This window comes from Hemicordylus capensis, chromosome 10 (genome assembly GCF_027244095.1).
Source record: "Hemicordylus capensis ecotype Gifberg chromosome 10, rHemCap1.1.pri, whole genome shotgun sequence".
In the NCBI taxonomy this organism is placed as follows: domain Eukaryota; kingdom Metazoa; phylum Chordata; class Lepidosauria; order Squamata; family Cordylidae; genus Hemicordylus; species Hemicordylus capensis.
Genome location: NC_069666.1, coordinates 29,136,787 through 29,151,250, shown reverse-complemented (window position 1 = coordinate 29,151,250; position 14,464 = coordinate 29,136,787). Strand labels below are relative to the sequence as shown.

Sequence of the window (14,464 nt, the reverse complement as noted above, 5' to 3'; positions counted from 1 at the left end):
GCCTGCAGGTTGGCCATTCATCAGGTAGAGTGGAACCAGCTCCTTGGAAGGTGTCCATTGTGAGTACAACCACAGTGGTCAATAGCCAGGGAGTATGGAAATTGTAAGCCAACATCTACAACACCCTTGCCCAAAACCTTAGGATGGGGTGGTCTACAAATGTAATAGATAGATAGATAGATAGATAGATAGATAGATAGATAGATAGATAGATAGATGATAATAACATCATCTGCAGGAGGGCCAAAGTTGAGCCGCCCTGGCTCAAACGGACCGTGTTCACAAGGATGACTTGGCTTCTTTAAAACACACACACACACACACACAACAGGGTATGAAACAAAACCTGACTTACAATCTGCATCTGCGAAAATAATGTTGGGGCTCTTCCCGCCAAGTTCCAGAGTCACTCTCTTCAAGTTGCTCCTTCCAGCTGCTTCTTGGACCAGCTTCCCCACCTGCAGGGACGGAGGAGAAAGGGCTGGAACTCTCAGCTAGGAGCAGCCGCAGCCGCAGCCAACTCCCTGCCCCGGCCGAGGGCTGCTAACTGCCCCACAGACGGGAGCGGCTCTGAGAGGCTTTATCCTGGCTGGCTGCTGAAGCTGCAAGGACAAAGAGGCGTCTTGTAGCCCGGGGAGGGGTGGGTGGGGGGGTGTGGCCCTCCCCTTGGAAGCCCAGGCTCCCAGCCCAGGTGTGCCTCAGGACTGGCCTTGAGCCCGGGTGCCCAGGTGACAGAGAGAGGACGGCACCCCCTCCTGGGATGAGCTGCATCTGCCACAGCAGCACCAGGCACTGGGGGGGGGGGTGCTTCATGCCTCCCCAAATCCATCTCCTGATGCTTAAAAGCAACCTGCCTGTGATGTCCTAAAAGCAACAGAATAAATGAGCAATCCAAGAAAAGGTCAAAAAAGAAAACAACCCCCCCCCTCCAAAGACAGCATAAAAGCGGATGCCTAACAAAATGGCAGACGAAAACCTTTCTGCCTCAAGCCAACTGGTCACAGTTCAATTAAAAGCATTCACTGAAACATTTGGGCCAAGAAGACAGACAAAAACTGCCAGGCGGGTCTCCCCGGGGAGGGCAACCCACGCAGGATTGTCACAAGTAACAGCCAGGATTTGAAAAATCAAAGCGGGGGGGGGGGGCAGGGCGCCAGAGCTCCTCGGCCTGAGCTGTGGGTCCTCCCGTCCCTTGTCTGGCTCACCCCTTTATAGGGAAACTGAAGATAGGAGAGCCCCGGTCAGGCAGTCAGGAGACAGGGCTGGGGCCCTATTCCCCAGTGAGCCCGGAGACCTTCCCTCTGCTTTGGCTTCCTCTCCTCCTCCTCCTCCTCCTCCTCCTCCCATCTCCTGGCTTGCAGCTTGTTTTTCCAGATAAGAGAAGTTGTCTAGAGGAAGGAGGGCCACAGACAAGCCGCCAGCTGCCTCACTTGCTCTCTCGGTGGTGAAAGATCAGCCAGCACTTCATCTTGCCTCTCCACAAGGGGCTCCACACCGTCACACACCGGCACCAGTCTCTCCGACATATGCTAACCACTTGCTCATCATCTGCGGCAAGCAACCTGGGTATCAGACATGGCAAGGGTCTTGCCTTCAAGGGACTGCGGTGATCACACCACACATGTGTGATTACTGCATGACGGTCACAATGGAGGAACTCACCCCAAGAGACCTGTGTAACTGAACAGGTGAGCGCCATTAGAAAATGCACCTTGGTTGAGGTAGACTAGAACCACAAAATGAATTAACTGGCTTCAGTCAGAAGGAGCAATTTCCTGCTGAAGTCCATTTCTCGTGCCTGGGGGTGATGGGGAGGCAGTCCGACAGCAGCTCCAGAGCTTTAGGTTGGTTACAAAGCAGTCAGACGTTCCATGGGTACAGCTTCTCCTAACCACTACGGCTTCATCTAGAGCTGATGCATTTCTGCATTGGAGGAAAGGTGGCCAGTCTCCGTTCAACCTTTGGAATTCACTGCCATAAGATCTTGCAGCAGGCCACTCACACAACCGGCCTTGATACCCCTCTCTAGTCTGCTGATCATAGGTTATAGCCAGTGTTGCCTGCAACAAATGTAGGGACCCCCCCAATGTTCTTGACCACAACTACATAGTCTGGGGTGTGCAGTCTGGGGGTGCTTCTGGATCCAAAACTCTCCCTGGTCTCCCAGGTTCAGGCAGTAGCCAGAAGTGCCTTCTATCAACTTTGGCTGACACACCAGCTGCGCCCGTTTCTCAAGATCAGTGACCTCAAAACAGTGGTACATCCGCTGGTAGCCTCCAGACTGGATTACTGCAATGTGCTCTATGTGGGGCTGCCCTTGTATGTAGTCCGGAAACTACAATTGGTCCAGAATGCGGCAGCCAGGTTGGTCTCTGGGTTGTCTCGGAGAGACCATATAACTCCTGTATTGAAGGAGCTACACTGGCTGCCGATATGTTTCTGGACAAAATACAAAGTGCTAGTTATAACCTATAAAGCCCTAAATGGCTTGAGCCCTGGGTATTTAGGAGAACGTCTTCTTCGTCATGAACCCCACCACCCATTGAGATCATCAGGAGAGGTCTGTCTGCAATTGCCACCAGCTCATCTGGTGGCCAACGGGCCTTCTCTGTTGCTGCCCCGAGGCTTTGGAACACGCTCCCTGCTGAAATAAGAGCCTCCCCATCTCTGACAGCCTTTAAAAAGTCTTTAAAGATGCATCTGTTCACCCAGACTTTTAATTAAATATTGTTTTAACAGTTTTAACATTGTTTTAAAATATTGTTTTAAAATTTTAAATTGCTGTAATGTTTTAACTTTTTCTGTCATTTACTTTAGGAACATAGGAAGCTGCCATCTACTGAGTCAGACCATTGGTCTATCTATTATTATCTATATATTGGAGCCAGCATGGTGTAGTGGTTAGAGTGCTGGACTAGGACTGGGGAGACCCGAGTTCAAATCCCCATTCAGCCATGAAACTAGCTGGGTGACTCTGGGCCAGTCACTTCTCTCTCAGCCCAACCTCTCACAGGGTTGTTGTGAAAGAGAAACTTAAGTATGTAGTACACCGCTCTGGGCTCCTTGGAGGAAGAGCGGGATATAAATGTAATAATAATAATAATAATAATAATGGTCTTTTGGAACTGTAATTGGTGCCCTGGATGCAGTCCCAAAAGACCTTGAAGAGCACCTCAACACCATAGGGGCCACAGAAATCACCATCAGCCAATTACAAAAAGCAGCTTTACTGGGAACAGCCTATATTTTGCGACGATATCTATAATAACCAACAGTATTGATGATAAAATTCAGCCATCCCAGGTCCTTGGGAAGGACTCAATGTCTGGATAAAACAAACCAGTCAATAACACCTGTCTGACTCTGTAAACAAGAAATAATCATAATAATATCTAGCTCAGTATTGTCTCCACAGACTGGCAGAGGCTTCTCCAAGGTTGCAGGCTGGAATCTCTCTCCGCCCTGTCTTGGAGATGCTGCCAGGGAGGGAGCTGGGAACCTTCTGCTCCTCCCAGAGCGGCTCTATCCCCTGAGGGGAATCTCTTCCAGTGCTCACACATCAAGTCTCCCCTTCAGCATCAGCCATTCCATATAGAGGGTCTTGACCAGAAATGTGATGCTGGTTGGCTTCCACCTGACTCTTCACACTGGAGAAAGAGAGGCCTTTCCAGAGCATCTCTTCACATGCTCTCCTTTAGAGTGGGAGGCTCAGAGAGTGGGAAATCCAGACGGCGCCCCCTTCCACACCCACCACTTGCAAAAACAGACCTGCAGAGTGGGGGTGGGGGGTGGGTACTGCCGCCCCTACACCTGCCCACCGTCTTTAGCTTGTATTTATCAAATCACTCCCCGTTGCCTTCCCAGCTGCAAAGTGCTCAAGGTGACAGAAAATGAAGCAGAAAGCCATCACCACTTCGGACCATAGCTAAAAACTCAGCAAAATGGAAGCCCGTCACCAACGCCATCAAAACGCAGCAGCAGGCCCCAGCGAGCGGCTTGATAAACTGGAAGAGTTCCACCTCTCTAATGGGGAAGCCAATTGGATCTCCTCGAGGAAGGAGCTCCTCCAAAGCGGAGGTGCCAGGGACCTGATTCTGCACCCTCCCAGGCACAGCAAAGGGAGGGAGGCAGATCCAGGCACCCCAGCTGGTCTTAATGAGCCAGGAGGGACATCCCGGAGAAGGCACCTTTGGGTTAGGGTTGGCCCTGAATTACCATCCATGAACTAAGATGTCTTCTCAGGCCTATCCAGTGCACCTAGGGAGCAGCTCTGCAGAGACGAGAAAAGGCAGCGGAAATTATTTATGGCCACAAGCCACTGACAAAGGGGAGCGGGCGATCAGGGGCGTATCTAGGGTGGCGCAGGCAGGGCACATGCCCCAGGCGCCACTTGAAGGGGGGGCGCCATTTTCTAAAATTAAAAATTTTTTAGAAATGGCCACCGAAAACAAAATGGCCACTGCACATGCTCAAATGGCCTCTGTGAGGCCCTAGGCCAGGCCAGGCCTCGCAGAGGCCATTTGAGCATGCGCGGCAGCCATTTTGTTTTTAGCGGCCATTTTAAAAATATATTTTTTTTGAAAAATGGCCAGGATGCATGCTCAAATGGTCCCTGTGAGGCCCTAGAGGCCAGCACGGAGAGGGGGAACATTTGTAGACCCCCCACAGCCTTTAGGAAGCCCTCCGAAGGGGCTACAAGTAAAAAAATAAAAATAATAATATAATATAAGTCACTGTACACATATTTAGTTTGGAACTATGTACAGAGAATCAGGGCTTGTGAATACTGAGCTTTAGCTTATGAGCTAGGATTGTCTTCATTTGCTTCTTGTGATAAGTGATGGAGATTTAATGGAGAGTTTGTCTTTGAATCTGTGTGAAATCCTTAGTATTAAGGCCATTGGGAGTTTCTTGCTCTCTTTCTCTCATTTTAACTGTCTTTCTGAAATACTAGAATATATTCCAAGCAGTGACACAGTTTACTCTTCATATCCTTTAATTATTTTCAGAGTATCTGGGAAAAGCCAAATTCTCCATTTATTTTTAAAACTTACGTAATAGTGATGCTACAATGCATAGTAGAGAATTAGATAGGCACTTCTGTTTAGTTTTCCAAGAACAACTCCACATAGTGTTTGGGTATTTCATGAGCCCCAGCATACTGAAATTTGTAGTTTTCCAGCATTTTTTGGTCTGGCTACGTCCACTGCTAAATAGTTTTTGAAATATTAAAAGATTAACGAGCTTGACTTGTATTTTTCAGCTGATATTATGGTAACGTTATCTGAAAGATGGGTGTCAGATGTTTGGACAGGGGGCGCCATTTCAGTGCTTGCCCTAGGCGCTATTTTCCCTAGAGACGCCTCTGCGGGCGATGCCTTCTCTCTCTCTCTCTGCGCTCCCACCTCCTCGCCCCTCCTCGCTGAGCCTCTTGACTCCCCACAGACAGGCAGCAGCACAGCCTGGCTAGGGGAGGCCGGAGAAGAGGCCTCTCGCCCCGAGAGAGGGAGGGGAGCTGCTTGGCCTTGGCAGCAGCAGGAATGCTGGCACCCGCCACGGCCTCCTCCTCCGTCTGGACAGGCTGGGAGTCTCCCTGTCTAACTGGTGAGGGACCCGAACCCTGCGAGCCTCAGGGTGGGAGGGCCAATCAAGGCACTTCGGCCCATCCTGACGAAAACCATTTGTTATCCACAGTCACGAGAAGAAAGAAGCTGTGCAAAGCGGCCCTGTTTGGGGCAGCTCTTGAAAAGGCTGGATTGACGCTTGCTCTGTACTCATCAGATGAGCTGGGGTCATGCTGCACACCCACGCCTTGCCTGCCTATGACGATGTTGCACATGATTTGTGTAGCATATGGCAGGGTGGAGAAAGGACACCTGGTGTGTGTCTCGGGGTGTGTGTGTGTGTGTGTGCGCGCGTGTATGCGTATGTGGACCAGAGCTTGTTCAGATGACATGGACACACATGTAGCTACACTCCGCCAAATGTGTTTTCTTAACCATCAGAAGGGAAAGTGCCTTGCCACACCAAGGGCCTGGGTCTCCTTATGAGGAGCCTTCCATGCAGGAAGAGACATGTGTTGCCTTCAGCAAAAATCTGTACCATGTCGTGTATGAATGAGGCCCAGATCTGCACTCTACCATCATCAGAACCTAGAGAGAGAAGCAGCACGGACGGGTCACAATTCTCTCCTGCTGGAGCATCTCACCAGACACTACCAGCTTGCTGACATAAGAACAGCTCTGCTGGATCAGGCCCAAGGAGCTCATCTAGTCCAGCACCCTGTTTCCCACAGTGGCCCACCAGATGCCTCTGGGGAGCCCACAGGCAAGAGGGGAGGGCAGGCCCTCTCTCCTGCTGTTGTTTCCCTGCAACTGGTATTGAGAGGCATCTTGCCTCTGAGGTTGGAGGTGGCCTATAGCCACCAGACTAGTAGTCATTGGTAGACTTGTCCTCCATGAATATATCTAAAACCTTCTTAAAGCCATCCAGGCTGGTGGTTGTAACCAAATCTTGTGGCAGAGAATTCCATAGGTTAATTATGAATTCTGTGAGAAAGTACGTCCTTTTGTAGGTCCTAAATTTCTTAGCAATAAGTTTCACTGGATGACCCCTGATTCTAGTGTTATGCGAGGGGGAGAGACATTTCTCTCTAGCTGTGGATGCCTTTATCCACATGCCTGCTGGCACTTTCAAAGAACTTCAAAAGGTTGATGAGGCAAAATTTACCTCTGCAAAAACCGTGCTGGTGCTCCTTCAGCTTGGCCTATTCTTCTAAACGCTTAACAATTTTGTCTTTGAGACTGTTTCCCATCAATTTGCCTGGCACAGTCATTTCCCAGATCTCCCCGAATCCCTTTTTGAAAACTGGTGCTATATTAGCTACTTTCTAGTCTAGCTTCTTATCCCCTACGATCAAAGCCTGATCGTAAGGATAAGTTACATATTTTTGCAAGGAGGTCAGCAATTTCATGTTTGAGTTCTTTAAGGACTCTGGATGTCATCTGGCCCTGGAGATTTGTTAATTTATAATTTTTCCAGACAGTTTAGGATGTCGTCTCTCATCACCTCTATCTGACTCAGTTCTTTAGCCTCTGTCCCCGAGAAGCTCGGTTCAGGCACAGGTATACGCTCGGTACCCTCTGACGTGAAGACAGATGCAAAGAACTCATTTTGCTTCTCTACAGTCTCCATATTCTCCTTAATCCCTTTTACTCCCTCATTGTCTAATGGGCCAACCACCTCCCTGACAAGTTTCCTGCTTCTGATGGATTTAAAGAAGTTTTTGTTATTCCCCTTGATGCTTTTAGCTAAACAAACTCTCTTTTCACATCCCTTATATTGTCTCTTTGAGCCACCTAATGGTGCAGCGGGGAAATAACTTGACTAGCAAGCCGGAGGTTGCCAGTTCGAATCCTTGCTGGTATGTTTCCCAGACTGTGGGAAACACCTATATTGGGCAGCAGTGATATAGGAAGATGTTGAAATCCATAATATCATACTGCGTGGGAGGAGGCAATGATAAACTCCTCCTGGATTCTACCAAAGACAACCACAGAGCTCTGTGGGCTCCAGGAGTCAACACCGACCTGATGGCACACTTGACCATTTTACCTATTGTCTCCTTGCATTTCTGACCTTTCTGGCCTTTCCCCAGTTCCATAAATTGGCTGAATCATTGTGGTGGGTGGAGGATGGGAATCTTGCTTGCTTCTTTGTCTTCTCAACCCTAGTATATTTGGAGCGGGGCCATAAAGTTCTGACTTGTTCTCTACAATTATTATTATTCATTTAATCTGGCTTATTTTTAGTTTGCTCTCTTGTGCGATTTTTAAAAACTCTTTTAAAATGGGTGAGCTGCTTGCAACACTGACACTTACACTGACTTCAGAGCCGCTGCCAGTCTGTGAAGACAATACTGAGCTAGATAGACCAATAGTCTGACTCAGTATATGGCAGCTTCCTATGTTCCTATGTTCCTATGACTTGATGGCACTCAATCAATCAATCAATCAATCAATCAATTTTCCCCAAAAGTTTTATATCTCACCTCTCAATTCCCCACAAAACACTCAAGGCAGCTAACAAGAACAACAACAAAAATTAACTTAGGAAAACAGAAACAGTAGCAGCAACTGAGCTCAGTTTCTAGCCAGGCATTATAAATTCAAATAGAGGCCAAAATGCTCTCAGGAAGAGGGCCAGCTAGATGACTCTCTTGGAGCAGGGAGTTCCACAGCCTGGGGGCAGCCACTGAAAAGGCCCTTCTGTGCACTGCTGCCAACTGCACCTCAGACTGAGGCAGAACATGCAAAGGGGATTCTCTGCCCTGAGGGGATGGAAAGACTCCTGTTGGAGGAGACAGTCCTTGAAGGGTCCCAGGTCCTTTAGAGTTTAGGTCAGTCCTGATCAACCTGAGATTCTCAGCCACAATTGCAGCCAGGGATGATGGGAGTTGTAGTGCAGCAACAGCTGGATAGCCTCAGGTGGCCACCCCTGATCTAGGGAACCAGAACTTTGGACTGAGCTCAGAAATGGACCCGCAGCCAGCGAAGCTGATGCCAGAGGGGAGTCCCATTGGCAGCGCTCCAAGAAACCAACTCCAGCTGGAACCGGAGTTGCTGGGCTTTGCACCACAGTGTGTCTACCGCCTCTCAAAGGTGGCCCCCGGTCAAGTGTGCGGCAGGCATCAAACCTTGGCGTTGCTAAGACATCCTGTGTGCCCATTAATATGGGGCACCGCCCACTAGGAAGTGCTCTGGCACCAACCCCACTCTTGCAGAGCTCCCGTTCATTTGTGCAGGAGAACCTCTTGCTGTGGGTCTCCCACCCGGGTGCCTTTCATGGCCCCCACTGGCCCTCCAGTGGAGCGGCCACCTCTGCTTCCCCCGGCCTGCTCTCTGTGCGGGGTGCCGCTGAAATGCCACCTCCAGAGGAGAGGGGGCCCCTTGGGGGGATTTCAAGTCCAAAGGGGGTCGGGAAGAGGAGCCCACTGTCTCGGGAGGTGAGCCTGCTGCTTGGCCCTGGAGGACAGAAGAAGGGGGAGGATGCTAGCCTCGCTGCTGCCCGGATCGGACCAGAGGGCATCCATCTCACTTAAGAGGGGCCTGCTGAGAAGGCCGGATCAGGGGTAATGCAGCTGCTGGCTCCAAACATGTGCTTGGTGTGAATCAATCTCAGACTCTCCCATCGCTCGCTTTGATGCTCACACCCGGGGTCTTGTTGACTGATGGTGAGCTCATGCTTTGTTCATCTCACAGCATCAAGAAAACACCCTCGCCAGCAAAGCACACAGAGAGGAGTTGCTGAAGGCCCTGGCAGAGGGCCTTCTCCTCACAGCATCCCCGGCCGTCTCAAAAGGAGGCCCTTATCTGGGCTGCTTAGGTGTGTCTCTGCATCCGGATGGAACCATTCCTCTCCCTCTCTCTTTCCCTTTCCCTATCTTGGTCTCTCATCTCACTCCTCCAGCCTGCCTTTTAAGGGAGTGTAAGCTTGGCTCAAACTTCAAATGTTTCTGGAGGACATGGAGAAACCAGAGGGAGCTGCAAATCACCTTGTTAAGATGGAAAACAACCGGGTGGTTGTGGAACAGAAATGGTCACCACATACTGAATGCTTGCATGGCTGTTTAGAACAAACCCAAATGCAATTTGGGATGAAACAGCTGCTCCACTTTATGCTTCTTTGTGTTCCCGCTTCCCAAAACATCACTCAGCGGCACACACCTTTCCATTTCCCACAATGGCCAGCCACATGCCATTGGGACACCTGCAAGCAGGACTCAAGAGGTAAGGCAAGAGGTAGACTGCCTCTGAATGTGGAAAGCCCACAACTACATCAAGCCTCAGTGCCATGTACAGATCTCTCTTCCCCCAGCATTCTGCTTCCAGCAATGACCAAGGAAACTTGTCCGGGGAAGCTCATAGCAAGGCGTGCAAAGGCAGGTCCTTCTACATGCATGGGAGTTCTGACCTTTTTATTTATCTATTTTTCAATTGTATTTACAAACATTGCAACACAGCAAATATTTATCTGGAGCATACAGATTATTCTGCACATGCACACATACACATTCTTTAAAATAAGCTGAGTTAGCTTCAATTACATGAAAATCTGTATAGCCTAGGGGTTCTCAAACTTGGGTCCCCAGATTTTGTTGGACTACAACTCCCATCATCCCCAGTCACAATGGCTGAAGGCCACGGGGAAGATGGGAGTTGTAGCCTATCAATATCTGGGAACTCAAGTTTGAGAATCCCTGGCATAGTCTGTCATCATGTTTATATTTGTTAGCCATCCTGCAAAAGGTGAGATATAAATTCCTAAAATAAATTAACCAAGCACATCATTATTCAGGTCAAAGTTAGTATATTCCCTCTTATTTTCTATTCTGTATTACCCCAATTTTTAGTATTATGGGAGAGGAACAATCCTATCCGCTTCCTAGGATGATCATGCAAGAGTCCCCCAGGCTTTGAGCTCTCTGCTGACATTTGTAGGCCGGTTACAAGATCTCTCTCAATTTGCTAACAATTCACTTGCTGATCCCAGTACTTGGAGGTGGTGGAATATTCTAGCTAGAGTAAAAGTCAGTGACAGCAGGAAATCTGGTCACCAGAATGTAGAAGGGATGTGCAATTGATACAAGCAGAAGAAGACAAATAATTTCCACATTTGTTTTATTACAGTCTGCAAGCTTATCTCTGAGACGCCCAACACTCTATGGCACAGCTGAGCTCACAGTCCTGTTCTGAAAGTGTGACTACACAGACTTGCTCTTACCAGAATTCCACAGCACCGGAAATCAAAAACAATATGGAACAGTTTACACTCCTGTTGAATTAAAATGTCCCAGCTGTTCCCACTTTAGGATCTTAGAGAACTGCATTTTTTCATCTTTGCAATGCTTTTCACTTCCTATTAGGAAGGCTTTTAAAGGCAGGTATTGAGTCAGGACAAAATCCACAGCGTTTGAGTTAAACGCCTATTAAAACTAAAGCCCTCTGGAATGATGCTAAAAATTTATTTTGGCTACAAGAGACAACTCTGAAACGAAATCCATCTGTATTTTTCCTGCCACAACCAGGACAGTATTCTGTGCGCGAGTGTGTTTATCCAGGAAACAGACCACGTGCGTTAAAACCTATTTAAGTAGGGGAATCGGCTCCTTCTGGCTTCTCGGAAATTCTGCAATGCTGCTCAAAGAGGTGAAAGTCAGAGGTGGCAGTGGAAGGAAGCACAATCAAGGGGCATTCTTGAGTGGTTTGTTTTGGGTCCCAGAGTGGAAGATGGACAGAGCTGGCCCTGGGGCTGGGGCAGAAGTCCCTGAGAAGTTCTTGTGCACAAGTCCCACTGAAATAAAGGAGAGGTGTGCAGCAACATCCTCACCGAACTCCATAGGGCTTGTGCACAAGAACCTCCCAGATTTTGCCTCCTCTGGACGAGTGAAGTGTCTTTTGGGGTTTCCATGTCAGGCACCAAAATGCCTTGGGCCAAGCCTTAGCTGCTGAGAAAAGGCTATCCAAAGTTCTCTGCTCCCTCTTGTGGACCAACGTTCCCGCCCCTCTGGAATCCACTTACCTTGGTGGATCCGGTGAACGCAATCTTATCTACGCCCCGGTGAGATGTGATGGCTGCACCTGCAGCTGATCCAAAGCCTGGCAGGATATTGACCACTCCCGGGGGGAACCCTGCCTGCCGCAGCAAAGAGAGAAGCCCTCTTCAGTGTTGTGATGTGCAACAGCATTCACACAAGGAGTGATCAGCTGCAGTTTTCCACCCGACTACACCCACCCGAAGTACTGCCGCGCCCCCCCACCCCCGGTCATGCCTACAAAAACAAGTCCTACGACATCATGTAAATGATTGGGCTGGGAGGATGGAGTGCTGCCCCCCAGGAAGGACCCAAGGAGCCCCCCCAACGCCACCACCCCCCTTACCTCCTTGATGAGGGCTCCCATGTGGAGGGCAGTGAGTGGGGTCTGCTCAGCCGGCTTGATGACAACGGTGTTGCCACAGCAAAGAGCGGGCGCGATCTTCCACGCAAACATCAGCAGGGGGAAGTTCCACTGCAGGACAAATGATTCATTTGGGGGGGTTCGCTTCTGAACAGGAACTCAGAACAGCGAACAGCATTAAAAAGACACCCCAGGTAATAAAGAAATGATCAAAACCACAGACTGAAAACACAGCAATAATACAAGCAGTGGTCAAAAAGCAAGCATCAGGAACTCATAGGAACCTAGGAAGCTGCCTTACATTGAGAGTCAGACCCTTGGTCCATCTAGCTCAGTATTGTCTTCACAGACTGGCAGCGGCTTCTCCAAGGTTGCAGGCAGGAGCCTCTCCCAGCCCCCTAACTTGGGAGAGGCCAGGGAGGGGACGCGGAACACGGAGGCTCCATTTGGGCAATCACAGCTAACAGTCATGGTTAGGCCAGCCATGGATTTGATCCATCCCACCAGTGGCCATCACCATAGCTTGTGGCAGTGAGTTCCACAAGTTCACTGTATGTTGTGGGAAGAAGGACTTTCCTGCCTCTCTCCCAGGCTGCTGGAGACACACGGCGTACGATCCCATCTGCCAGGGCGCACTCCATGGGCAGTTTTTACTGACTGCTTACATTGTAGAACACTTTCAAAGACCCTTACAGAGCAGGGGGCAGCCCGGGGCCCCTACTGTTGGTCTGAGCGGTGCAAACACAGTCACAGACGAGAAGGCTTAGCCGGGCTGACTTTAATCGGAGCTGGCACCAGGCTTCAGATCTCTCGGCTGACCTTGGCAGTTCCCGAGCTGCCTTGTAACATTCGTTCTAGAGGCTGGCTGGAGTGCGGGTTTTTTAGTAGCGGAGGAAATGCTTTTTAATTGCCGCTCTTTAATTGCCAGCAGCTCTCTGGCTTTAGCCGTGAATGACGCCTCCACATAAATGGCCAGGGTTCCAAAGGGCCCCCGGGAGAGGGCTGTGCTGGTTAGAGGAGGCACGCTGGTGAAGGGGGCTGGCCCAGAGGGGCCACTCTGGCACGGAGCCCGTGGGCTGGAGGGACACCACCATCCCCCAGCCCACCCGCTGAAGTCAGAGCACTGAGGCTTGCTTGGGAGGGCCCTGAGGCTCGGTGGCTCAGACCAAAGTCCGGGCCAAAGTCCAGGGCCTCCACAGCCCCAGGGTCCCCCCCCCCCAAAAAAATCTTCTTTATGCTGTCCTGGATTGTGTGGCCGCCCGTCTGAGCACGATGATGCTTGATTTGCAGGGGAAGGGGGCCTCCACAGGCCTCGAGGTCCAGGCGCCAAAATTGCCTAGGTGCACCTCTGGGCTTAGAGCATGTCTGTGTATGTGGGTGGGTGGGGGGCGGTGCATGATGGGACACTCCCAGGAACATAGGAAGCCGTCTCGTGCGGAGTCAGACCATTGGCCCGTTGAGCTCACTATTGTCTCAGTGACAGCCCAGCCTGGAGATGCTGCCAAGGAGGCAACCTGGGGTTAGGGTTAGGGTTGGGGCCTTCTGCAGGCAAAACAGAGGCTCTGCCATGGAGGTGCAGCCTCGTCCTAAAGGACAGGACAGGCCTCCTGAAACGCACTGGCTCTTTCCCAATGGCCAGAGGGATGCCTGGGACGGTCACGGTCCATTCGGAAATTAAATGCCTTCCGTGGCCTTGTGGTCCTCCGCGCTCAGTATTGTCTGCACCGACTGGCAGCAGCTCTCCAAAGAGTCTCTCCCAGCCCCACCTGGAGATGGGACCGTCAGCAGGCAAAGCCTATGAGCTACAGACCCCTGCACGTATCCACATGAATGTACGCACACATACCCCAGTGAAACAATCCTGAAGTGTATCTAGTGTCCTTCTTCCAGGAGAGCTGGTCTTGTGGTAGCGAGCATGACTTGTCCCCTTAGCTAAGCAGGGTCTGCCCTGGTTGCATATGAAAGGGAGACTAGAAGTGTGAGCACTGGAAGAGATTCCCCTTCTTAGGGGATGGAGCCGCTCTGGGAAGAGCTGAAGGTTCCCAGTTCCCTCCCTGGCAGCATCTCCAACGAGAGGGCTGAGAGAGACTCATGCCTGGAACCTTGGAGAAGCCGCTGCCAGTCTGTGAAGACAATGCTGAGCTAGGTGGATCTATGGTCTGACTCGGTATATATGGCAGCTTCCTATGTTCCAGATGGCCAAAGCATATCACAGATCTCCTCTCAGGCATCCTTAGAATAATTCTATAAGCCAGACTTATGCAGAGCCCATTGGTTTAGAGTTGGTATCTATGCTTCATGCTCAGGTGGTCCTCCAAGGGTTAGTTCCCAGCATGCAGGAGAGGAGCCTTAGCAACAGAGAGCTGCCTGGGATGGGGAGAGAAGACAGGGCAGGCACAAGTGGGGCCACCCCAAAGAGGACCCTGCTGAGCAAATTCAATGGGCCCTGTATGCCTAATGGAAGGACCAGCTCCTCTGGAGTTTTTAGCTCTAGCCTTGGCTGTGTT

General features: G+C 50.4%; 1 protein-coding gene across 2 annotated transcripts in view; it reads right to left on the bottom strand.

The window, feature by feature from the left end:
* Nucleotides 1-14,464, bottom strand: part of ALDH1A2 (aldehyde dehydrogenase 1 family member A2) — a 69,928-nt gene that overhangs the window by 12,393 nt on the left and 43,071 nt on the right. For both annotated transcript variants that reach the window (XM_053273107.1, XM_053273108.1), the window contains exons 6-8: nucleotides 11,940-12,068; nucleotides 11,581-11,694; nucleotides 356-458 (exon numbers count right to left, since the gene is read on the bottom strand). In XM_053273107.1, the coding sequence (XP_053129082.1) occupies nucleotides 356-458; nucleotides 11,581-11,694; nucleotides 11,940-12,068 (346 nt within the window). The remainder of the gene's footprint in view (nucleotides 1-355; nucleotides 459-11,580; nucleotides 11,695-11,939; nucleotides 12,069-14,464) is intronic.